The 25337-nt window shown below is 39.8% G+C and overlaps 2 protein-coding genes across 5 annotated transcripts in view; both read left to right on the plus strand.

Annotated features, from left to right (window-relative positions):
• zfyve16 (zinc finger, FYVE domain containing 16) overlaps positions 1 to 7059 on the plus strand; it is a 45872-nt gene extending 38813 nt beyond the window's left edge. For both annotated transcript variants that reach the window (XM_015975252.3, XM_015975259.3), the window contains 6 exons: positions 1107 to 1257; positions 1347 to 1427; positions 1978 to 2140; positions 2876 to 2981; positions 3071 to 3247; positions 6345 to 7059. In XM_015975252.3, coding sequence (XP_015830738.3) covers positions 1107 to 1257; positions 1347 to 1427; positions 1978 to 2140; positions 2876 to 2981; positions 3071 to 3247; positions 6345 to 6503 — 837 coding nt within the window. In that variant the 3' untranslated portion in view covers positions 6504 to 7059. The remainder of the gene's footprint in view (positions 1 to 1106; positions 1258 to 1346; positions 1428 to 1977; positions 2141 to 2875; positions 2982 to 3070; positions 3248 to 6344) is intronic.
• Positions 7060 to 11485: 4426 nt separating this feature from the next.
• sec14l7 (SEC14-like lipid binding 7) lies at positions 11486 to 23702 on the plus strand. Of its 3 annotated transcripts, XM_015975274.3 has the most exons (12): positions 11486 to 11618; positions 13232 to 13307; positions 18358 to 18401; positions 19838 to 19900; positions 20006 to 20194; positions 20345 to 20440; positions 20519 to 20579; positions 20657 to 20740; positions 21515 to 21621; positions 21695 to 21834; positions 22699 to 22868; positions 23341 to 23702. In XM_015975274.3, exons 1-12 carry the CDS (start codon positions 11565 to 11567, stop codon positions 23451 to 23453), a joined length of 1197 nt encoding a protein of 398 aa, XP_015830760.3. In that variant the 5' UTR covers positions 11486 to 11564; the 3' UTR covers positions 23454 to 23702. The 3 variants fall into 3 exon arrangements, with proteins under 3 accessions (XP_015830760.3, XP_054600067.2, XP_054600068.2); XM_054744092.2 differs by lacking the exons at positions 11486 to 11618; positions 13232 to 13307 and adding an exon at positions 18747 to 18803 and having other exon boundaries at positions 18385 to 18401; XM_054744093.2 differs by lacking the exons at positions 11486 to 11618; positions 13232 to 13307; positions 18358 to 18401 and adding an exon at positions 18800 to 18860.
• Positions 23703 to 25337: the final 1635 nt, after the last annotated feature.

Raw genomic sequence — 25337 nt, forward strand, 5'->3', positions numbered from 1 at the left:
ATCAGTGCTCTGCGTCCTCTCCGCTCAGCAGAATCCCGCTACGCTGAGAGTCCATAAATATTGTAATATAGGCAGAAACTGGATCTGTGCCTAAAAGATATCTAGCCCCCATAATTCGATTCCTGCTCCTGGATGAAAACCCAGACATTTTGATCAATATAGGAACCCCCCCCCCCCGGACGCCCCGGACAGAGAGTGAAAAGACAACATGTCCGGGGAAAAGGAGACGTATGGTCACCCTACAATAACACCAACCATAGAATACTGTAACTGTCTTATTTGGTGAAAGTCAGGGTAGCTCGCCTACAGTTCGTTCAGAATGCTGCAGTGAGATTCAATTCAATTCAAAGCTTTATTTATAAAGCTCCTCCCTGTCAGGGAGCCCAAGGCGCTGTACACAGTACATAAGAAATGTAAATCACAATGAGTAAATAGATAATAAAATAATTAAAACTGTGCAAAGAGGATAATACATTAAAGTAGAAACAAATGGATAAAACAAGGGATAAAGTGACTAACAAAAACAGGAAAAGAGGGCCGACCTCAAACACGTTCAGGGAACGCCAAGTGGAAGAAGTGGGTTTTCCAGGAGTTTTAAATAAGAACGGTAACATTCATGTATAAAATAAAGATGATGATGATGATGAAACTTTATTGAACTCTGGACTTAAACAAGCGTTGTCGATCACTTTCTCTCCCGCTCATTTTGATTGTCATCTCTCCTTGCCTTTTGTAGTTCTTGCACATTGACTACAAAACACAGCTGATTTTGCACATAAATGAAAAGTATTTTGGTCTTCAACAGAGGAGTAAAACTGCTCTAAGATCTTGCAAATGCACCCGATTTTGTGCAGAACCACAGAACTTTGTTATATGTTGTTTATTTTTTTAAACCTTCATGTTATAATTATATGTGCTTTTACCCATAGCTTAAATAAAACATTCTTTATTGAAACAGCTGATGTTAACCAGCTGTGGATTTTAAGTAGCAATGGAGCTGATTGTTGTGAAACTGTAGTGAGAGGTTTTAAAGTGATAGAATGAAACAACATTTGCGTGTTTAAATGCAGTTGTATTACAAACCGGTGTTTTTCTGTCTTTTCTAGATGCAGAAAGTGGTGAACTCGTCCAACGAGCACGTCATCAGCATCGGGGCAAGTTTCAACCTGGAGGCTGACTCCCACCTGGTGTGTTTCCAGAACGAGGAGGGAACCTATCAGACGCAGGCCAACAGCATGCCAGGAAAGACTCGAACAGGTAGCTGCTTCAGAATATGGAACAGTGAGCCATCACCATATCTGATAAATTGTCTATTCTGTGATTTAATGGTGTGTTTGTTCCTGCAGTGACTGGAGCCAGTTTTGTTGTGTTTAATGGAGCACTAAAAGCCTCCTCTGGCTTCATTGCCAAGTCCAGCATTGTTGAAGGTAATGATCCTTACATTTGGTTCTTGTTTTACTGGATTTTCTGGAGTATATGTCGCACCGGCCATGAAATGTATAATGAAGAAGAAAAAAACATATATAAGTTGCACTGGACTATAAGTCACATTTTGGGGGGAAATTTTATTATTTTTCTTACAAAATCTGAGACCAAGCATTTCACATTGCAAGACAAGTACCGGTAACAATAACAGAATCAACGGTCAGCGTGCAGCAGCGTGCCACGGTATTCAGCAGAGGATGGTGGTGTTTCAAACCCTCCCAGCTGGCGGAGAGAGCGTCCGCAACACCCCGCCACAGGCTGCAGCAGGTGATGGCAGTGTTTGAAACCCTCCCAGCGGGGCAGAGGAGCTGAAACCTGGACCAGAGCTGGCCCGCAGCAGCGTGGTATACATAATTTGGTATTTAAGTCGCAGGACCAGCCAGACTATGAAAAATAGTGCGACTTATAGTCCGGAACATACGGTAATTGGTCTGTCCTATGAGTGAAGGAACAACTCAATAGTTTGTTTTATTTATTTTTATTGTTTTTTAGATGGGTTGATGGTTCAGATCCCCCCTGAAACCATGGAGTCATTGCGCTCAGCTCTGAGAGAGCAGATGGACTTCCACATACCATGTGGCAAGAATGACGGTGAGGAGATCCAGGAAAACGTCACCATCCGCTGGATCGACTGGACATCGCCCATCAACTCTGGGTAACTGCACACACATACACATTGGATGTCCTTTGAACTTCTCTGCATGAAAACCAGCGTTGAGCGTCTTACATTTAAAAAGTAATTAGTTATAGTTACAAATTGTTTTTTCCATAAAGCAATTGAGTTAGTTACTCATCTCTTTACCTTTCTGAAGCGTTGTTTATGTTGCTGTCCTTGTCTTTTACAGATTTGCCCTCCATTTACTGATCCCATCACATTAATGTAATATATTTTCAGGCATTTTGCGCGCCACCCCCCTCCCTGCTTTCATAGCAAACAGAGATGTGTGTGTGTGTGTGGCGCTGTGCACACACATCTCCGATCTATAAACCGATCGTTTTTGCCATTTGTAACACCTGCTTGGGGTAAGATGGAGGAGTCTATCACTCACTCCAGCTCCTCCAAGAAGAAGCCAGCTCCAATGGGCTCCAAGAGCTGTTTCGTGCGTGACCGACAATCACAAGTGTGGCGGCCTGACAGCGCTACTGGGCTTTATTCAACCACATTATAGTAACATGCCACTTTACATGCTCAGTAACGGAAATGGCTTTGCAACAATGGGAAAAGTAATTGATTAGATTACTCCGTTACCTAAAAAATACTGCCATTAGTAATGCCGTTACTCCCAACACTGCTCACAGCTGCCCCACTCCATTGTTTTGGTGCATTTTTAGGATTATCGCCATACGTATTGAAATGACCCCTATTTGCTCACTCTTTGTGTTTCCGTAGAAGAACCAGTGGAGTTGATGGGAGACCTCTGGATGGCGTCCACAGTGTGAAGATGCAGCAGGATGTTGAGTTTGAGGCTGACAATCGAACCATCAAGTGCACTGAGGTGAATGTTTTATTAAAAGTCAGCAGATGATTCTCTGCCCTGTCTCACGTCCCGTTACAGTCCAGATGTGTGACCCGAGCTCTCTGCAGGTGTTCTACCAGCTGAAGTCTGATGACCGCAGCCTGCTGTCGGTGCTGTCATCTTGCAGCGTGTTTCAGAAGGAGATCGCCCTGGCAACCTGCAGTGCTCTGGCACCTCACCTCACTGTTTTTACTTCCGGGGGAATCAACACCCTCTCACTTCGCATCTCCACTCAGGCTGACATGGTAAAAGTAAAACCCAGAGAAACATTCTGTAGTCTCAGTCAGCCAGATTTAACAGGCGTTCCTCCAGCAGTACAAGTGTAACTGGACACATTAAATTTCTAAGAGAAGATGCAGTGACCAGAACACGGAACAGAAAAATCTTATCTGCTTTCATACTAGATAGCAGCTGTAGTTCTGTATCAGACTGCAGTTGTTCTGTCAGAAGTAAGGTAGTACACATGACCTGTTCATTATCTCTCAGGAGCCTGTAGGTCTGTCCAGCAGTCAAGGGAGTCATATCAGAAGCTTTGGGGAAGTTGTGGGTAACTCTAGCATGTAGCTGTTTATACAGGTGGAACTTAAAAAAACTAGAATATGGGACAAAAGTCCATGGGTGTTTCTCAATATCAACGAACCTCACTTTGATGTCTCGGTCCCGCCCCGGTTGCCTTGGAGATACGTCATCAGGTACCATCAAGCCGCGTTCCAATGTTCATGTGCTGTGGAGGCGTCTGTCCCCCATTTGTCTGCCATTTAGCCAACTGACCAAGGATACACTGTATCCTTGGGCTGCATGGTGGCGCAGTTGTTAGCTCTGTTGCCTCGCAGCACAAAGGTTGCAGGTTCGAAACTCGGCTGCGGCCTTTCTGCGTGGAGTTGCGTGTTCTCCCCATGCACGCGTGGGTTTCCTCCGGGTACTCCGGTTTCCCCCACAGATCACAACATGCCCTATAGGTTATAAATTGTAAGTCGCTTTGGATAAAAGCGTCTGCTAAATGAATAAACATAAACTTACACGGGAGTTGTCTTGTTAACTTCGGTTGGTCAAAAATTTCCCAGAATACATAGCGGTATTCTCAAAAGGATGGGGGATCAGGAGACACCAGCTACTTCAGGGGCAAATTTCCTGTTTAAATGTAAGTAAACTAACTGTAGTTATTGGGCTGATATCTACATTTTTTTTAGATCCAAAGCAGTTAGCTATGGTTGGTTAGTTGCAGCTTCAGTGGCTAGCAGGTTGTAACTCACTTAGATATTTAATTCAACAAATAGATGCAGAATTCAAAAAGTAAAAGGCTCGATACATTTATATTGAAACTTATATGTGTAAAACATAACTACCTCACGTGTCATGTGACGTGACCGCCATGGGAGCCACGGTCACGTGATGTAAGTCCGTTTCATTTAACCATTTTCTTTGACCAAGGAAGGACCGTGTCCTCACCTGGGCCAGGCACCTTGACATTGAGAAACTTGTCATGTATTTTAGTTATTCACCTTAGACTGAGAGACCATTTAAAGCAAGGGTGGGCAACTCCGACCCTCAAGGGCTGCTATCCAGCATGTTTTAGTTGTTTCCCTGTTCCAACATATTTGATTCATCTGCCCACCAAGCACTGCAGAAGCCTGTTAATCAGCTGCTGATTAAAATCAGGTGGCTTTGAATGAGTCTGTCTCATATATTAGTTTCACCTTTTAAGATGAATTACTGACATAAATAAACTTTTGCACCATACTCAATTTTTTTAAGTTTCACATGTAGATGACTGTACAGTATAAACTCACTGGTTAGATTTATTTTTATTGAGCAGGTAATTAAACAATGTTTTAATGAAGCTTGTCGGCATGCCTGCTGCTATAAAAACATCTGTGGTATTTCTTGTTGCCCTGGTCTGGACCATTCGTGAGGAGCTGCCTGAATGTCGTTGGCAGCTGGTTTTGTTCATGTGTTTATGGTAAACAGAAGTGTTTACATTCAAATGATGTCACTATAAATTAGTTACCCTATGGCTAAATCATACAATCCATCCTCCCTACTCTATTCTTACTCTAGGGGACTGAGAAACTGTAATGTTGCAAACAATAGTCAAGCCCCTATGTATGTTTGGTTCCTCCATTGACTTCCATTCATTTTAGTGACTCCACTATGCCTTACCCATAGCCTAATCCTTTTAGGGTGCTTAGCATTGCATGGACCAGCAAAATGTCCCCACAGTGTGGAAATGTCAAGAGCACCTGGCCGCAGACCTCCACTGTCAGGCTGCTTCCGGTGGAGGCTCCACTGTCAGAACAACCGCCACGGTCAGGACGGGAAATGCACGGGATACTTTACAAAATAAAACGGCAAACATACTTACGCTTGTAATTGATTGGTTTCAATATAAAATATTACGTAAAATCTATCAATTATTTCTCAATTGTTCATATAGTTGTCATTTAACATACTTACGGTTGTAATTTTTCAAAATGAATTAACGAATGGCCGAGGTAGGTTTCAACATAAAAGGCTAACATACGCTAACATACTTCCGGTCGTCATATTTCTAAATAAAATCCCGAATGCTGTTTCGGTTGAATCGCTCTCCTCACAAACGCATTCATTTTTTAATATTACGTAAAGTCTATCAATTATTTCTCTATAGTTCATATATAGTTGTCATTTATTTAGTAAACCTTAGTTTTGTTTGTCATTTTTGTTTTGTGTTTTCCTTTACTGTTGCACAACGTGGTCATTATGAAATATTCTGTCCTAATCTAAGACGTAATATTTCCCGTCCCGACAGTGGAGGTCTGCAGCCAGGTGCCTCTCGGAAATGTCCACACGTTTATTCTTACTGCACCCAGGCACTGGGGGGTGTCTCAGTTCTCTGGCTTCAACCACCACCTTACATTCCTCTGTCTAGTTATCATTTATGTTGATGCTCCACAGGCAAACATGCTTTTTGTGTTTGTTAGCATTTCACATTTACTGACACGTGCTGGACTGGAATTGTAAAATAGATCATTAAAATTCAGCAGTTTTACACGTTTAAAACAGACTCATAAACACATTCAGCCTTATTCAGGCGTTCGTTTTGGTAATAATGAAGTACAAAGTGATTCCATAATAGTTTTCATCTACTTAATTTTTAAAATAAGTGAATTTGTTTAACCTTTAAGTTTTTTGATCTACATTACCAGGCACTTCTGCCATGGCCATTATTTTATATCTGACTAGAGGCGGTGAATTTGCAGGTCATCAGATGAGACTTGCAGTTAAATTTGTCAATCCTCAGTTCTAAAGAACATGTCGTGTTCGTCTGGAGAAGCAGTGCTGACGCGGCGTGCTCGTTTCCAGGTGGAGTACCAGGCTGGTTCTGGAGGCAGGCTCCTCCCTCAGCGCTACATGAACGAGATGGATGGTGCTCTGATTCCCGTCATCCACGGAGGTAGTGGTAGTGTTCCATCGGTTGCCATGGACATGGAGTTCATCTTCTACATCACACACTCAATCTAACAGACTCAGAGTGCTGAGACAGAGACGTGCTGAACAGAAGCAGCTATGAGCTCTGAGAGGACGCTCCATCTATGAGGTTGGATGTGTTTCAGAAACTGATTTCAGGTGGATTTTCTGTTAGGCGTGCTCACCAAAGCTGCGTTAACATACGAAGCCAAACACTAAACATGGAATACGACAGGCAACCAAACGTTCTCTTCTGCTTTGCCTTCCTGTCTCTCTGCTGGCCTCTGGCATCTTGGAGCTCCTTGGTGAATGTTTCCCTCAGAAACTGTCAGAACACACGTCTCATCTTGGATGTATTTATTATATTTTAATACTGAATGAAATCACAGCAGGTGCTACTGTACACACTTTATCATAGCTGGTTATATGTGAAAATAGTTTCCTCTCCCAGAGCGTTGCTCCTGGTTTATACGCTCAGACACAGTGAGCCTTGTGCAGAAAAGGTTGTGTTTATTCACCATCATCATCACCTAAAGTCTCAAGAGCTTCTCGTGTAACCAGTCATCATTCAGGTCCTCTAAACTTTGCATTAAACAACCATTTAAAGGAATTTAGGCCATCTTCAGTGTTTCTGACTGACACTTGATGATTTCCTATCTTTCCCATGGCAGTTGGCTTCCTGGATGTTTTGTGCTAGATGAACGATGAGCTAACAGCTAGTCTGAGAGTAGCCAAGACCCAAAAGGAATGTTGGTCATAAAACAAGTTCTGTTTAATAGTTGTTCATGTGATGTTATTTTATTAACATTTACTATACCACCAGTGTCACATAACAGTGATTCAGCAGAAATATTCCACCTGGATTTGACCCCTGGATGCTCTGGAAGAGTCTTATTAAACTGCTGCTGGTGGCGTTTATGCTCATAAGTGACTAGAGAGTTTAGGTAACATGTTTGTTATTATGTTGGGCGAACCTCCACGAAAGTGAGAAGACTGGAGCTTTTTTGACAAAAGCAGTATCATTTAGTTTTCTGTCCTTGACCTAGCCTTTAGCTCATCAGTCCTGCAGAACCAGAACTTTTTCTTTTAAGGTGCTTCTACAGCAGCTAAGAAGGTGAATTTTTATAAGCTTTACTCAAAACACTCTTCAAAATGGCCAAATTACTCTTCAAACAGCTGTTTGTTCAGAAGCAGCAATAATGAAGGACCCACTGCAGGTTTATAACTATTTCTGTCAAACTTCCTCAAAACTTTGATTGGTTGAAACAACAAAAGTTGGATTAACAGGATTTCATAAACATCCTCAGATTGGTTCATCTGTGTTTGGTTTGTGTTTCTGATTACATCTCTTTATGACTCAGAAACACAAACTTTTATCTTTTTTTTTTTTTGAGCTAATGTCTGTTGAGAAACAAAACCAGCACTAATTAAATGCCATTGCTGTCAGCCGCAGGAGAAGGTAGATAATCTTAGTCTGATCTTGTTTATTTGGTCTCCGAACAAATCTGCACGAAGCTCGGTGTGTGTCCGCTTCACCCATCTGAAATGTATCCAGCCCTGTGCATGGAGGGTAGTGAACATCCTCACCAGTGTGAGGGGACTCTGATCTCTGAGATAACAGGATGTCTAACCGGTAGCAGCTGCTCCTCGTGGCTTTAGCTTCATCATCTTTTTATGATTCTTGATTAAATCTGCCCATGTTCTCATCATTCCTCACGGTCTTAAACTGTCAAACTGAGCTGATCACAGAGAAAAAAGGCTGTTGGAAATTTGCACATCGGAGATTTTTTAATGCATCTTTCATATTTTAACAATTAGAAGATGATTGGATCAGAAGGAAAGCACTAGCCTTTGTTTCCAGCTCAGCCAAAGCTTCTCGTGGTTTAAAGTTAACAAAGAGGATTTTCTCATCAATGTTTTGAAGCAGAAAAGTCTTTTAAAAGCTTTTGAAGTGTTTTAGTTTAGACCCTCTGTAGGACCTTCCAGCAGCAGTAAAACAGCAAACGGCTCATATTTAAGCACGGACTTCACTGTCCTGCTTTCCACCAACTATCTGGAAACATGGATTAAAAAATTCCTCTTGCACACAGATGTATGAACACTAAATAAAAGGAAATATTTTTGAGAAAAATCCCAAGTTTGAGTTGAGCTGATATGGGATGGTGGGCGGAGCTTTATCAGGCCACTGGAGCTGACCAATCAGAGCAGGCTAGACCAACTGGTCTGCAGGTCATAGCAGATTTGTTAGCCAACACAGGTTAGCGCTGTGTGCATGAGATGAGAAGTTTGATGTTTAGTTTCTATGTGTTGGTAATAAGTCTTGAGTGAAAAGAACGTAAGATGGAAACAATGCTATTTTTTTATGATAAAACAAACAAAGATCAGGGCTCTCTCCATTTTTCTGATTTACCCATCCTGTTGGGGATGATCTCCATCACAGATGAGTTGTTTGTAAGTTTCTGTCCAGCGTGAGCTGTTTAGTAAACACCAGAGTGGACCTTTACTCCTGCTGGTTTCAGCCCATCAGGTGGAAAAATGTCAACAATAATTATACTGTTTAGTGATTTTAGCATCATATCTACTAGAATGTTCCTCACAGTAATTTGCTGTGTTATCTTTATTCTAGGGGAACATTTTCATGTGAGAGGTGTTTATGTGTGAGTTTAGATTGGCAACAACTACTGCAAAACAAAGGAAAAATTATAATAAAGGCTCAAGAGGACTTCGATTCACCACATGGTGAAGACGAGGATAAAGGTCTAAACTCCGTTTGGAGAAACAGTTTCAATCTGGCCAATCAGACAAACCGTTTGTTTACTTTATTCGAAAACACAAATTAAACAATTATTCTGGAAAACATATGAACTTCTAACCAGACATGCTCCAGATTTAGTAATTGTTGCTGTCACTAAGAAAAATGTAAGTGCAAGCAACTGGCAGTGTTTCCCCTACATAGACTCAGGTGTGGCGCTGCGCCACGGCTACGACCTCCACCCCCGCGCTCTGACAGGAGAAGGAGAAGCAAGACGTTTCACGTGCATACACCCCCATCCCTCCACGGTTGGAAACATTTGTAGGGAAAACACTAGTTCATAAGGCTAAGACAGTTTTCGAAAATAAAAATGTAACCGTTGGCTAATCAGTCCAGTCAGATCGAATCACTGGCTCTCCAAACTGAGGTTGTTCTAAGAGCTACCTACAACAGGTAAGATGCTTACTCTTCAGTAGATCTGATTGGTGGTGGTTGGATTATTGTCAGAATCGAGTTTGAGTTGGGTTTAATTATCTAGATCCAACTCTTCTGAATCCAATGGTTCCCGAATCGGCAGCAGTCTGGTTTTGTGTAAACCTCCTTTCTAACACAGGGTTGACCTTAATGCTATGGTGGAGGGGTTGGGCCGCTCAGGAAAAGAAGCTTGTAAATTCTGAATGTTTCAGAAAAAGTCAAAAATAACATTTTTAGAGAAAGTTTATTATTATTATCATACCTTCTGCTGCAGTCGGAAATTCTGAGGAGTTTTGTACAGGATGTGTTCAGATCCATATGCAGGTTATGGTGTGTGAGTTAAATGTTCTTTATTTTGGTAAAATCATGGTAGTTTATTTAGACCAGTGCTGGTTTAGACTCAGTTATAATCTTACAAACATATTTTTATACTATATTTTTCTCAACATTGTGACTTAATTCTCAACTATTCTACTTTATTTTGGTTTAATTAAAAAAAACGATCATCGAAAACTCTAGCTTCCTCTGACGTTGTCATGGAAACAAATTGGCTGCTGTATGTTTGATCTCCTCTCAGTCTGCGAGTGTTTTCTGTTTAGTTGATTGTGTTTACGCGTGTCCTGCCTGAAGCCCGAGGCCAGTTTAACAGGTGAATGTGACTCGTGTTTGACAGACTTGTGGAGGAAAAACAACGCGTAGGCGCGATTTTACAGCTGAGCTCATTTTTCATATTCTGTACCGGGAATGGGGATTCTTTCTAATGATAAATGATTTCTTTCTTGGGTGATTAAAGCAAATTTTCTCTTCGGTTTGCTATAAGTCATTTTATGATCTGATGGTTTATGAAGTATTATTTCTTGTAAATCATCTATTTATTCATGACACCAGCTTTATTTTGGTGACCCATGGGTCTGAATAGTAATTAAAGAATAAAAGTACTTTTATGAAAAATGTCTCTTCTTTCAATGTACCCTTTTCTGTTCATTTAAATTTGCTCTATTTCTAGGAACAAGTGAAATTTTGGGAAATTTGATTTACTTTCAGAAAATCTCTTTCAGGTAATGAATTATTTACTTGTGTTAAGAGATCAAAAATCAGTTTGGGATACATTTTTACTTTGCTTTAACATGTTTAAAATCCATAAATTTGCTCCCTGAGAGCATGAAAGGCTTCAAATAGGAAAATGTCAAGTTTTTAGAGTGTAGAATAAGCTTTGATTTAATTACAGTATTTTTAAATGAATTCCCATTACAGAGAGCTATGACTCATTTTGTTGTCTCGGATCAAAGATACAGAACTAACAGAACTGGTGACAAAAGATTTACTAACTTTCCAGGAGAAATAATATAAATTATGATTATTAGATTATCTGTATGCGCGTGTGTGTGTGCGTGCGTACGTGCGTGCGTTTGGCGTGTGTGTGTCATAAACAAAGGGTGCAAAGTCAAAGTGATCACAGAAGATCACAAACTGAATGTGCATGAATGAACAAACAGTGTTTATGCTTTCTAGCAACATTCATGCTTTAATCCAGGTCAGATTACACCAGTGTGTGTGTGTTTATCTGTTCTCAGAGTGATTCCTACATTAGGTGCTCTCAGCGTAGGGAACAGATTTGTCAGTGTGAGAGGTCACAGTGTTATTTACTGGACCAGAAACTTCTAACAAATCAATAAATGAAGCGTCGTAATCACCAGAATGTTTAATATATAAACCCACTCTTTAGCTGCTCTCTTATAGTCTCTCTCTCTCTCTCTCTCTCTCTCGCTCTCTCTCGCTCTCTCGCTCTCTCGCTCTATCTCTCTCTCAGAGGAGGTGTGGTATCCACCTCTTAAACTCTTCATGCACAAAAGCTGCCTCTACCAGAGTGACACTACAGCTGAGCCAACATGAGCGGACGGGTTGGAGACTTGAGCCCAAAGCAGGCTGAGAGCCTTTCGCAGGTCAGAGATCAGTCAGATCATTTTCTGGTTGCTTCCCACATGTCTGTAGTGGTGGACTGTAGACTAGTGAGCCTTTACCTGCCTGGTGCACATTGTGCATTCTTATTCTGCTTCCACAGGTTTTTCACAGGTTCTGCTGTTTAAATGTTATTTCTGCAAATCGTACATCAGTTTGCTGTGATTTTTCCTTGTATGACTTCAGGTAAAAAATGCTTTTGGTGTTTTAAAATATGAAATTTTTTCTGCTATTTTTCACTTCACTGAAATACATGTGCAACTCTTCAGCAAATCTTTTAGATTTTTTGATTTGTCAGCACCTCATTCAAGAGTTAGAGCAATCACAAGAGTTTCAGCTGTGACGGTATAATTCAGCTTTTTTTGTATCTTTAACTCTTTTTGTGAAATCAGTCTGAATTTGATGACTTTTCAGAAAAATCCAAATTTCTGATGACATCACTCTGCTTCATTGCAAAAAAGTTTCTAAAAAACTTTTAGTACTCCCACACCATTTTCCCCTTCGAACACTAGTTAGTCTCATCCTGAGATTCCCCCTCGTGTTATTTTCAGTCCATGTTCTCTGATCCATTCTCCGACAAACAGCTGTGATTATATCATAACATCTTCAAAATAAAGGTAGGCACACAGAAATCACCAAAGTCTTCTGCTGCTCACATTATTTTAAATACATTTTTTTAATGCTGACCACGAGCGTCATTTTAGCCCGTGACGTTGGAACACCCCAACGGTATTTTAAGTGACACCTTTTGGCCTCACCACTTTTGAAAACCAGCACAGATCCAACATCCACCTGTGCTCCCTGCACGATTTATTTTAATTAGTAATCAAACTGACTGTTGTTAAACTCCATGCCTCTTATGGTTTCATCAGATCAAACGGCCTCAGACAGCAGGCCTTTGAGAAGGAAAATCTTCCAAGTTTCATTCAAAAACCCGATTTCTGACAAAAAAACTTGTCAGGAGAAACTGTCCTACAAATGTGACAGTTTAGCTCAGTTTCAGCTTGAGTTCATATGCAGCTTCAGCTGTCGTTTTCAGCAAACCGCATCTCTGCTAAAAAAAATTTAAAAAAAAAACCTTTTCAGGTAAAAAATTGCAAATAACATAAAAACATAACTCCTAACATTTGTTATGATGAATAGAATGTATCTGTGAGCTGTAGGTTTGAACAGAAGGTGGTAGGTTTATATATAAGAGGGAGAGTGTGCGGTCTGTCATCTGTTTAATAGAAAGGCCTCAGTGGGTAAATTATTCTATTCATGTCTAAAATTGACCAAATAACATTTCATTATATCCACAACTTTTCAACAAACCTGCTATTGATCCCATTTTCAAGTAACATACATGTAGTTACATTAAAGTGCTAACTGCTCCGAGATCCTGAGCAGTTTTGAATTTTCACCTTAGTGCCCCTCTAAACCAGCTGTTTCCTGCTGTTTCCACTCGGTTCTGTAATGTTCAAAGACAAGCTAAAGTCAGACCATCTAATTCTTAAGGGGAAACACATAAAACATCTTTGTCAACATGTGAAACTGTATCAATAAATATTGGTGTTGAACTTAAAATGTTTGCTTATATTCTGGTTTTTGTCTGAAGTTTCGGGAGAAGATCCAGGACGTCCTCCCAAGCCTGCCCGCTCAGCACGACCACTACCTCCTTCGCTGGCTCAGAGGTGAGTCCTGCTGACTCACACTTCATAGTAATTGGACATCAAACTGGAAGTAATTTAACAGATTTATGGGTTCAGATCTGATGAAACCAAATTGTTGAAAGTAATCAAAAATATTGAGTAGGTTAAACTCGTCATTTTACAAAAGTTTTAAGAACTCAAATTTGTTGAGTTAGTTTAGCATTTTCCTTGTTTTAAGTACATAGAACTCAAACTTTCAATTAATTAAAAAAAATTTTTAGTACGTGTAACCTAAATAAATCAATAAAGAACAACTTAACTGGAATGAGTAGTCATAACTGAAAAGTGATTCATTTATAATTTTATGTTTCTACTTTATTCTATTCATCTTTACATCACCTTAAATTGTGTTTGATAAACATACTTATATATATATATATATATATATATATATATATATATATATATATATATATATATATATATATATATATATATATATATAACATCGTTTTGCTGCTTGTCTGTGACATTACCAGGTAGTGAACAGGCTGAACAGATACCAAAACAATGAGCCTGGGGTCAAACATTACATTTCTAGATTATTAATCTGGTAATAATGAATCCAGAGCTTTTCTTAGACACTATTTCCGCAATTTCAGAGGCAAACTAAAAGCCGCTTGAGAGGCTGAGTCAGGCTGGCATGACACGCTCTACATGCATCATCTGCGATTCCAAACTTGCGTTTCCAAAAACTTTATTAAAGTAACTCCAATTAACTTGAAACATAGCATGCAGAAAATCAGACTGTACAATTATCACAGCAATCAATTGATGGTCAGCAAAAATATGCGGCAACCCGCTCACCCACTCCTCCTTTCCCCATATTATCAGCATGTGCTGGAGATGATGTGAAATCCCCACCCATGATCACCTGATCTGACATTGATCTCTGTTTACGACAAATTAACCCAACAAAAACACATCAGTAAACATGTATATGTCTCCTATAGACACACTGAATTCATTTTGAGTTATGACAGACTCTGATTCTTCATTTTCTGTGGAGGTTCAGCCTTCTGCCGGGTCGACCGAACACAACAGCAGAGGTCAGGCTCTCTCTCTCTCTCTCTGTCGGACTGGAAGGGTTTGAATCAGCCACCAGACCTGTTCCCAACACAACCCGGTTTCTAGCTTCTGACCCACGAACGGCTTTATTCCAAACAGCTGTGTGTGTGTTTAGTGTTTGCATGTCTGAATGAGCATACAGTCACTAAACACACACCCGTTTGTTTGAAATAAACCAGTTTGGCTCCAGTTAAAACCATTTAAACCAAATGTTTTTGGCACCTAGAAGATACACACATGTTCATGTGTTCTTGTTATGTTCAGAGTGGAGATGAAGGACAAATGGATTCATGAAAACAATAATCTGGAAGAAAAGAGATGAAAGAATCATTTTAGAAGCTTGTAAAAAATACAAGTCAAATCTTTTATCAGCCTGACTCCATGATTATGAGAATCATGGGACCTCATACTTGTGTTACAAGAGTTTTTCTTTTTGAGACAAATTTCCTCTCACACTAGTTGCAGAGTTAACGCCTATGTCTGCAGTTTGTCCCAAACTGCTAAAAAAAAGTCAAACTTTCAGAAAGTTTCAGTCTCCCAGAAATCCAGGGCAGCTTGGTGAGGATTTTGAGGGTAAATCGAGAGTAAAGTGAGAGAAAATGGGCTTGCGTGTTAAATAAATCTGTAGAAGTATCAGGTTTAACTGTAATCTGGCTGCAGCTTCCCACACGCCGACCCTCGGTTGCAACACCTGATGCCAGTGTCAGTTATACAACTCTGGTGTGGTATTTTGGGTGTGATTTACAGTCTGATGTTCCTAAGCGATGCATCCCAGCTTGGTTAATCAGTGACTTGTCTCTAACACCTGACCCCAAGTTCGGTGCAGGAACTGTGTTTGAGCCGCCTCCACTCAGTGTTCAGGTTCAACACGAGTGTTTGTCCAGCTGCAGGTTTAATAACTAAATGTGTGGGATTTAGTATATCCGTGGAAAATTCATGGAGGTTCCTGACAGGCAGCATTACATTTCCTCAACACGAAGAATGTTTGGAGCTTTTTAACTAATCCTAATCTGAATGCTTTCTCAGTCGAAGCATCATCCAAAGTTTAAAGAAGTCACAGAGTTAGACATTATGTGGCTGAATTCAAATATTATTATTTATTATAGTTTTTTTTAAACAACCTTAAATGTAGTGGGTTTTTTTATAGTTTGTTTACAACTGTGTGAGGATTTCACACCAGTTTTTGAGCTGCCTGAATTTCAAAAATTATTCTCAAATTTCCTTTAATCTCTCAAATGTTGGGATTCTTATCATTTATACATCAAATTGTAGTCGTTTTGTTTCCTTTCCTCCCCAGCCCCTCTCGGCTTCAGGACTTACAGACTGTATTCAAATCTGGCCGTTATAGTTGATCTCTGACATTCTGCAGGACGTTTTAAACTTGTCACACCCAAATAAAACACTGTAGACACTAAAACGTACATCTGAGATGAGCAGACAATTCTACTGTTTCCGCTGCAGAGAATCTTTAGATTTTTGTTTTATTTCAGTCACTCTGTCTCTTTTTGCTAAATAAATAGTTTTCTCTTAAATCTCCTTGATGTTTATTGAACAAAGCACTAGAACTTTAGAGAACAAGAATTTTGCATTTAGAATCCCCCAAATATTAAAAATTTAATCCGGATTAACCCGAAAATACTGAAACCTATCTTTTAAAATAATAATTAGATTCTGTCAAAGCTTAGTTATTACAAACGCAAGTCCCAGAGTACTATTTAGCTTTGTAGTGCTTGGATTTTTGCAGAAGCACCTTTCAAACTTTCTTTTAAAATGTTCTAGTTTCACATATGTTCTTAATCTATAAATGTTTAAGTAATTCCCTTCAGATTATTTCCCTCGGAAGGTTAAAATTCTCAAATAAAACTCAGCATTTTTGACCCTTTTCTCCTGTTTAGACACAACCTGCTTCATTTAAACAACCTATAACTATTATCTCACACTGTAGCCAGACCTGCTGACCTATGGTCAGCACAGACACATCCAGATAGCAGTGTAATAACACCATTAGCCATTCAGTGAAAGTCTCCCTGAGAATCTCTATGCTAAAAATGTGGTGTGACAATAATTACAGAAGAATAAAGAAGCATATGACCATCGATGGAGTGTATTACATGTCTAAAGACAAAAAAGGATGGCCAAAATGACAGATTTGCTGAAAGTTTTTGGTTTCTTTTTTTCCTGAGTTATTGTTTATTGATCATCTGTAGCTATGTTTACATGCGCCAAATTTTCCCTATCAGATTCAAATCTTGGTTGATCAGAAATCCCAAATCTGTTTACATGGACACTAACTGAAATGATCCGATCCTGCTGTGAGTATACACGCACCGAGCATTCAGTCAACTAGGTTGAGCACACTCAGTTGTCTTTCCTGAAAAACAAAATTTTAAACAAACGCCATCTTATCTGCACGTCTTTTCACAGGCATTTTATTTTCGTATTCTCTAGCTTTGTCCGTTGACTTTCCTTTCCAGCGGTTTTGGATTTGGTCAATACTTCTGTGAATTCCCTCTTCCTGCTTCTTTAGATGCACTTGAGTGTTTAACTTTGCATTTCTAGCCTTTCGGCCATCGATACGTTCAGTAATATTGAGCTCCTGCAGTGTTTTCCAGTAAACAGAACTCTTCTGTGGTCATTTTTCGACTTGTACTTCTGCAAAGGCGGAAAGACGTCACACTGAAGTTGCACACGTGCAGTGGGCATTATTTTGAATGATGATCGGACAAACCCCCTCTCTCAATCAGAAGGAAATTTTATTCCGACTGGGCCGTATCGGCTCAATATTCCGATTGACATGTTTACATGAGAATTTTTGATCTGATAGGCCATTTATTCCGATTACTTGCGCCCATGTAAACGTAGCTTGTGACAGGTAAAATAGACATTAGGGAGTTTTCAGGTCCTGGCTGAGCAGGAAGCTCTGGTTTCTGCAGGTTCATCAGCGTACCGGACAAGAGTTCAGGGAGACCGAGGTCGATGAATGACTCTGACTTTGATGTTTGCTTTGACTGTTAACTTTGACCAGTTTCTCTGCTCTGTTAAAAGCAGCCAGTCAGGTCTGTTATGTGATCAGAACACCTTGTTGGTCTGGATGTTGAGATGGATTTGTGTTTGTTTAACCCTTGGTTTTACTTTTCCTCCTGTCTGCTCATGACCAACGCACAAGGAACGGAGTGGGAACTTATTATTTCAGACAGCATAGATGCTTGTCTGTGTGCGCATCTCCCCTCCTGTAACTTGTGTCCTTTCTGGAGCATCAGGTTCAAACAAATGATAAATGATAAATGATCCGCACTTGTATAGCACCTCTCAGAGTAAGGACTCCAAAGCGCTTTACACTACATTGTATCATTCATCCATTCACACACACATTCACACACTGGACAAACAACATCCAGTCAGCAATGATGTGAGAAAAGTGCTGATGTTTGTCTTCCATCAAACAGTGAAACATTAATATCTTACGTTTGTAATGCACATTACATTTTAAAACCACATCGCAGAGCTGCAGAAACATCAAATGAAACATAAAAAAAGAAACAATTACAAGACAGTGGTGAGTCTAATTAGCTGTATAACTCACATCTCACACTTTAATGTTCCTAAGAGGAGCAGAGCCAAAATAACGATAAAAAGGAGGAGAAAATTGTTTTGGCAGAAGAAAACATCAAAAAAGATGAAATTTCAAAGAAAACAAACACTTATGTTTGGAATTATGAACTCACTCAGCCTAAACTCCTGCAGAATTACATTTTATATTTCTGTATTTATGAAAAACATCTGGTAACACTTTACAATAAGGGTCCCGTTACTTGCTAACTGCAGTAAAGTGTTACTCCAGGTTAAAACAACTACATGCCCTCTTTGTGCCACTAGGTGGCGACAGCGTCCACTTCGCCAGGACAGGGTGAAACTTAGTCATTTCTGTTTTGTGCTAATTCAAAACGTAACTTTTGTCTTTCAGCGCGTAACTTCAGTGTTCAGAAAGCTGAGGTGATGATCAGAAAGGTGAGTCCTATCATCTTCAGGTGTTTACAGGAACTCAGACTGAAGTTTCAGTTGGACTTCCTGTGGTTGATGCTGTGAAACGTTTCTCCTGCCTGACATTGTTATATGAACCATCTGAGTCTAAGACATTGGCTTTATTTACTGTATACACACTGTATCTAATGATCAAATACGGGGTTATGTAATGTGGTGCATTGTTAATCATTAAACAAGTTTCTCAACCCTTTTAGACTTTTGGCCTCTGACAGAGAACAGACTGATTTTCATGTTTAAACAATGCATTAAGTATAAAAGTTAAAGGTCAAAAGCTCATTCAGCATCCTCTCTGTGTGCCACATGTGATAGGCTCATCGCCTCAGGTCAGAAACTAGGGATCTGAACCCTTAACCCTTACACGAGGAGGTAAAGACCAGCAGTGATGTCCTGTATCGCCAGACGCATCCGTTATACATCAAACAGGTTTTACAGACTGAAGCTTTACACAAACACTAGATCATCACTAAATGTTTTGGAGAGTTATCAAATGAAGTCACAATTAATTACAAAATTCCTCAAATCCTGAAAAACCCTCATTTTCATTGTATTTGTGGAGACGACTTCAGGGTGACGACGCCCACAAAAGTCCAACATCTGAAATGTCTCATAAAGCTGATCCAGCTGCGAGATAGGGGTGATTAAGGAAGGTCAGCAGGCAGGTGTGAGTTTATCTGCAGCTCGGAGAGAAGAAGACTTTTGGAGGGTGGCCTGGTTTCAGTAAGGGCAGCAAAGAAGCCATTTCTCTATAAGAAGACCACCAGGGACAGACTGATGTTCTAAAAATGGTCTAGGAACTGGACGTCTGGTAATTTAACTAATCGCCTGATGAATCACGGTTCTGATAGTTTGGGGCATCTGGAAAATGTGTGGAAGCGTGAAAAGCTCTCATCATCCCTGTGTCTCAGTCACAGTTTAGCCCCAGGACAGATGTGTATAAAGAATGGTACCCAGATGTTTTCTCAGAGGAACGCCTCTTAACCACCCAAGAACAGTTTGTTGATGAACGATGTCTTCTCCAGCATGATGAAGCACAGATCTATAAGGTCAAAGACAGAACTTAAGTGGCTTTAGGAGCAAAACATCAAACTTTTGGGTCCTTGCTCAGAAAACTCTCACTAAGTACTTGTGGTCCACCCTCTTGAGGCAAGTGGACCAACAAAAAAAGCACTAATTCTGACAAACTTTCAGCATTGATCATGGAGAATGGTCTGCCGTCCATCCAGATTCAGACCAGAAGCTGACTGGCATCAGCACTGGTTGCAATAACCAAGTTATTGTCAATAAAGACCTTTAAAGCTAATGAAACTTTTAAAAATTCTTCAGTAGTCATAGAAACATCTGACATGTCGCTCTAAAAACAAACACTTTAAATGATTTTTCTCTTCATGTTGTCTCTGCAGCACATGGACTTCAGGAGACAGATGAAGGTAGATACCATTGTGTCGGACTGGAAACCTCCAGAGGTAACTAGTGTTTTTTATCCTCATGTGTGTCTGATTGAGCACAGTAACAGACAATATATAATGAAAGAGTGAACACTGGACAGGAGCTTTGTTTTTGGTCATTAGGTGATAGAGAAGTATGTTTCTGGGGGCATGTGTGGGTACGACTGTGAGGGAAGTCCCGTCTGGTATGATGTGATCGGTCCCCTGGACCCCAAAGGCCTGCTGATGTCTGCGCCCAAACAGGACTTCCTGAAGACGAAGATCAGACACTGTGAGATGCTGAGCCATGAGTGTCGCAGGCAGTCTGAGAAGGTCAGGGAGGAGGTCTCCTATTGGTCTTCTGACTTTTCTCCTTCATTCTTCTCAGTACATTTTGCTGCTTCTTTCTTTGCCTCCTTTTGTTTTCTACCCCTCCCTTTCTCTTGTCCCTCCATCTGACAGTTCTTCCTCTTTCCACCTCAGCTGGGGAAGAACATTGAATCCATCTCCCTGATCTACGACTGTGAAGGGCTTGGACTGAAGCACATCTGGAAACCTGTTATTGAGCTCTATGGAGAGGTTTGTCATGCCCTCACATATCACATTTGTCCCCTGGTGCAAAACATCTGGATTTAAACTAGTCTTTGTGTCCTCTAGATCCTCACCATGTTTGAAGACAACTATCCTGAGGGGCTGAAGAGGGTGTTTGTCATCAAAGGTACCGCAGCTGACCTGTAAAGTGAGCGTTTGTCTCCTAAGTGATTCGAGCTGAAGGTTATCTTCACCTGTCTGCAGCTCCTAAAATGTTCCCCATGGCCTACAGCCTGATCAAACACTTTCTGTGTGAGGAAACTCGGCGCAAGATCATCATTTTAGGAAGTAAGACAACAGCTGTTTATTTTTACACAGAAATACTGATTAATGGTCACATTTATCATTTAATTACTTCTGTTTGGATAATTGTACATTTGTTGTGTTTGTCAGAAAGCACAGCTGTGCTAAAGCGTCTCAGTGATTTTAATAAACATGTGAATGGGTGAATGGATGACGTGTTGTAAAGCGCCTCTGGGGGGGTCGTAGGACTCCATAAGCCGCTTTATAAATACAGACCCTTTATCGTTTATTAAAATGGTTAAAACACAACACTTAATATATTATTAGCATCAAATTGGCTGTAAAACTACTTAAAGTTTGAAGGAAATTTTATTTAATAATCATTAAATTAACAAAGATAGCCAAATTATGAGTCATGACGATACAAAATGTAAAAAAATATCTGAATTAGTAAAAATATTATTTATAGTTGTCTACATGCAATTGAATTGCTTGCATTGAAAATTAACTGCAGAGATAATTATCTATAAAATTGTTAGTTCAAATTTTTTTGCTTAGTCTAATTGATTTAAATATTCAAATAACAGTTTGATAGAAAACAAGCAAATAAAAACACAAACAGCCATTTGTTTTGATGTAAACCAGCTAAGTAACAAAGCATTTTAGCTGCATTTCATGTTTATAAATATTTAGTTTTCGTTTACTCATCATACAAAACTGTAATGCAAAACAAGGTTTTCACATGAATTCATGTGATATAAAACTCAAACCAGCAAAGTCCCTTTAAATTTAGAATTCTGTTTGTTTGCTTGTTTGTAGGTAACTGGCAGGAAGTTCTGCGTAAACACATTGACCCAGACCAGCTTCCTGTGACGTATGGAGGAACCATGACTGATCCAGATGGAGACCCCCACTGCAGAACCCTTGTGAGAGATGACCCTAAATGATGAGTCATCTCTCTGAAAGGGCTGGACTAAATAATGCATGTTGTGTTTACAGATTAACTATGGTGGTATAGTTCCAAAGTCGTACTACGTCCACGACTCTCTGAAGATCGAGTACGACAACAGCGTAACCATCGGTCGCGGGTCGAGCTTCCAGCTGGAGTATGACATCACTGCTCCCAGCAGCCTCCTGAGGTACCACAGCTCCACACGTTTGAAATACAACAAGAAACAAAGAAGAATGAAGGAGAAATCTAAATGAAGAATTAGGCGCATTCTACTCAGTGCTAGTTGGATCCTTTATCTTACTGTATTTTATGCTAAGCTAAAGGAGAACAGCCGGGTCAGGAGAATGACTGGGCTGGTTAGAAATGGTTCTTTTCCCCACTTATCTAACTCTGGGAAATATGTCAATAGACACAATTTAAAATACCCCTTTAAGGTTAGGGCAAAGGGTGGGGTCATCTGCTTAATAATGCATTACATAATGTGGTTAAGCAGTTGTTAATACTTTACTAATAATGCTTAATAATTCAGTAAGTATTGTTATTAAAGGGACCCTTATTATAAAGTGTTATCAAATTTCCCATATAAAGATAAAGAAATAGCTATTTTAGACTTTTATGATCATATCTAGAGGTTTTTAGTGTAGGCAATATTAAAAACAATGTTCAGTTCAGTCTGAGGTTAACTCTGAACACAAAGCATTATTGGTGTAATGTGTCCCCCTGCTGGTAGCTGCAGGATACTGCAACTTAGTTCTACAGAACTTTCATGCAAAAAAAAAAAAGATTATGTTTTCATTAACAGAGATAAACCACCAAAGTTCCTGAGTGCAGCCACTGCTGCAGCTCACCGCTCCCCACGGGGATGAGTCAAATGCGGAGATGTAATTTCACCAGTGTGATGATGCCCAATAGGACTTTAACTTTAAACGAGTGAACCACATCTTTAAAAACAGCCTCTCGTTTAATTTGTTATCTCTATCGTTTTAGTTAGACCAGGTGAGAATAAACAGAGTTAGTTGATATGGTGACTTCCAGCTTCTGCATCTCTCAGGTGGCAGTTCTCCAGCGACAGAGCAGACATTGGGTTCGGTGTGTACAGACGCACCAAGGAGGGCAGCAGTAAGAAGGTTTCTGAGATGATGGAGGTCCTACCCAGTGAACGCTACAACGCTCACCTGGTTCCTGAGAACAACAGTCTCACCTGCTCTGAGCCAGGAGTCTGTGAGTTTCAACTTTCTAATCTGCGGATCAGTTCTGGATTGTTAATTAAAGGTTTGGTGTTTCTATTTCTGATGGTTGTTTTTGCTGAGCTGTTTTCTGTTTTTCCCTCATTATGAAATTCCAATTGTATTTGATTTGTTTAAAGTGTTTGCAGGTGTTTATTCATTTTGGTATTTTAATTAGTACATTGAGTTTCTGTTGGTTTGTGGATTTATTCCATGAAAATAAGTTTTATCACATTTGTGGCCTCAGTCAGTGGGATTAATATTCTGATTCAACCATAAGCAGGAAAACTAACATTTAACAAATGAACATTATTCTCTAAATCTGTGTATGACACACAGTATATATCCAAGCAAACTGATGTAATATAATGTGAAGATGAACATTAACTCTGCTGTAATCAAGCCAAACTCTTATTTTGTAAACTCAGCTGTTAGACGTTGCTGACTATGTCTTTTGGTTTGTGCAGACGTGCTGTGTTTTGACAACAGCTACAGCTTCCTTCAGTCCAAGAAGGTGAGCTACAATGTTGAGGTTATTCCTCCTGCAGACACGCCTGTGCAGGGTCCCCACAGCACATGAGACGGGAGGCTGCAGTAAGGACGTCCACACCTCAAGCATCACATCCCACATTCCCATCATCACCAAACTCCAGCTGGATTAGTCTCCATCTTCTTTTGGTTTATAATAAAGATTTAAAATAGGGATCATAACAGGATATAAATTAAAGCATGTTGTGTAAAATTAGGCACAGACGATGTGGCAACATCTAAAATAAATATGAAGTGACAAGCAATCAATCTGTCCTTCTATAAAAGTATTAAAAAGTAGAAATTATACATGATTATAAAGGATGAAATACACAATATTATCACTTAGGAAGACTAATTAAAAACCAAATAATCAGGCAGATATAAAAGTAAATAATACGGATTCTCATTTATAAAACTTTGCGTAGAATTCTCTGTAAAAATTTACTGAAGCTCAACAGGAAAATGTGCTTATATGCAAAGAAATGTTTGTACTCATGAAACGGCTGCACCCATCCCCACTTTGATTAACCTCAGACTCAGCTGAAACAAGCAAACCCATCATAAAGCAGAAATGGGCTTTATTCCTAGAGAAGAAGCTTTATTTCCTCGTTTTCATTTAATTTAATGATTATGTAATGTTTTTCATTTTCTATTGTAAAGTTAAGTTACTGATTGGTTCCAATAAAAGGAACACTAGTTTCCGCAGACAGAACCTTTTTAGGTTGTTATAATCAGGATTGAAACTGTCATGCTGAATCTGCAAACAAGCTAGGTTTGGAACGCAAACACGGTCACGGAACACTCACGATTTCCTTTTTCTGTCAGAACTAGAAACCCTCAATGCTGGAGGAAGCTAGCGAGCACGTTTTCATAGCGTAGAGTCAACGTTTCCTGCTGTCTCTTGTTGTCCGTGACTTAAATAGTGTTTTTCTTTTTGGTAGTTTGTCCTAAAGTAGAAGTGGTTGCAGCCGGCTGTTTCTCCTCCTATGATATTATTGAGCAGAGAACCTCTCACACCAGTGGTGTTCTGCTGCTAAATACACAAGTGCGTAATGAGTGGAGAACCCAGGGAAGTGCAGCGGTTTGGCGAGACCGACAACCGGACGGTCCAGTCGTTGTTTTCGGTTCAAAACATGCTATAGGTGGATGTTTTTAGCCAAATGCAAGTGAACCACTTTATTATTTTTATTTATCTCCATAATTTATAACCAGCACTTGGTCATAAAATTAGAATATCATAACAAAGTTGATTTATTTCAGTAATTCAATTCCAAAAATAAAACTTGTGTATTATATTCATTCATTACACACAGACTGATGCATTGTAAATGTTTATTTCTTTAATGTTAATGATAATAACTGACAACTAATGAAAATCCAAAATTTAGTAACTTAGAAATGTATTTATTAAGACCAATGCAAAAAAGGGAGTTGTAGAAATGTTGGCCTGCACCTGCTGCTTTTCCATGTTACATGTTAAGAGGCATGAAAAAAAGGCTTTAAGCTCACTTGTTTTCCAAATTTGCCATTGCAGCTTTAAAACTGGTCTGTTCACGATGACAGCTCTAACTGAAAAACACTTCAAAGACTGACTGTCATTGAGGAAAGAAAATGTTACACAGAGGCCAACAGGTACCAGGTGGTTTTGTGTCCTAATAAATCTGGGCTGTGAAGTGAGACAGAACTGGTTCTGAAGTTCCTTCTGACTGATTAAATAAGCTTTGTTTAAGGTGAGTCAGTTATTTGTAATTATAGTCATCCATCCATCCATCCATCCATTCTCTTATGCTTGTTCGGGGTCGGGCCAGCCGTGAGACATAGTCTCTCCAGCGTGTCCTGGGCCTCCCTTTAGGTCTCCGCCCAGTTGGATGTACTCGGGAAAACCTCACCAGGGAGGCGTCCAGGAGGCGTCCTAACTAGATGCCCGAGCCAC

This window comes from Nothobranchius furzeri, chromosome 6 (genome assembly GCF_043380555.1).
Source record: "Nothobranchius furzeri strain GRZ-AD chromosome 6, NfurGRZ-RIMD1, whole genome shotgun sequence".
Taxonomy (NCBI): Eukaryota; Metazoa; Chordata; class Actinopteri; order Cyprinodontiformes; family Nothobranchiidae; genus Nothobranchius; species Nothobranchius furzeri.

Coding starts and splice junctions, on each gene's coding strand:
- sec14l7 (XM_015975274.3), top strand. CDS start 11,565: ATGAGCGGACGGGTTGGAGACTTGAGCCCAAAGCAGGCTGAGAGCCTT. Junction 18,402..19,837: donor CTGAGGTGATGATCAGAAAG/GTGAGTCCTATC, acceptor TTGTCTCTGCAG/CACATGGACTTCAGGAGACA. Junction 20,441..20,518: donor TTATTGAGCTCTATGGAGAG/GTTTGTCATGCC, acceptor TGTGTCCTCTAG/ATCCTCACCATGTTTGAAGA.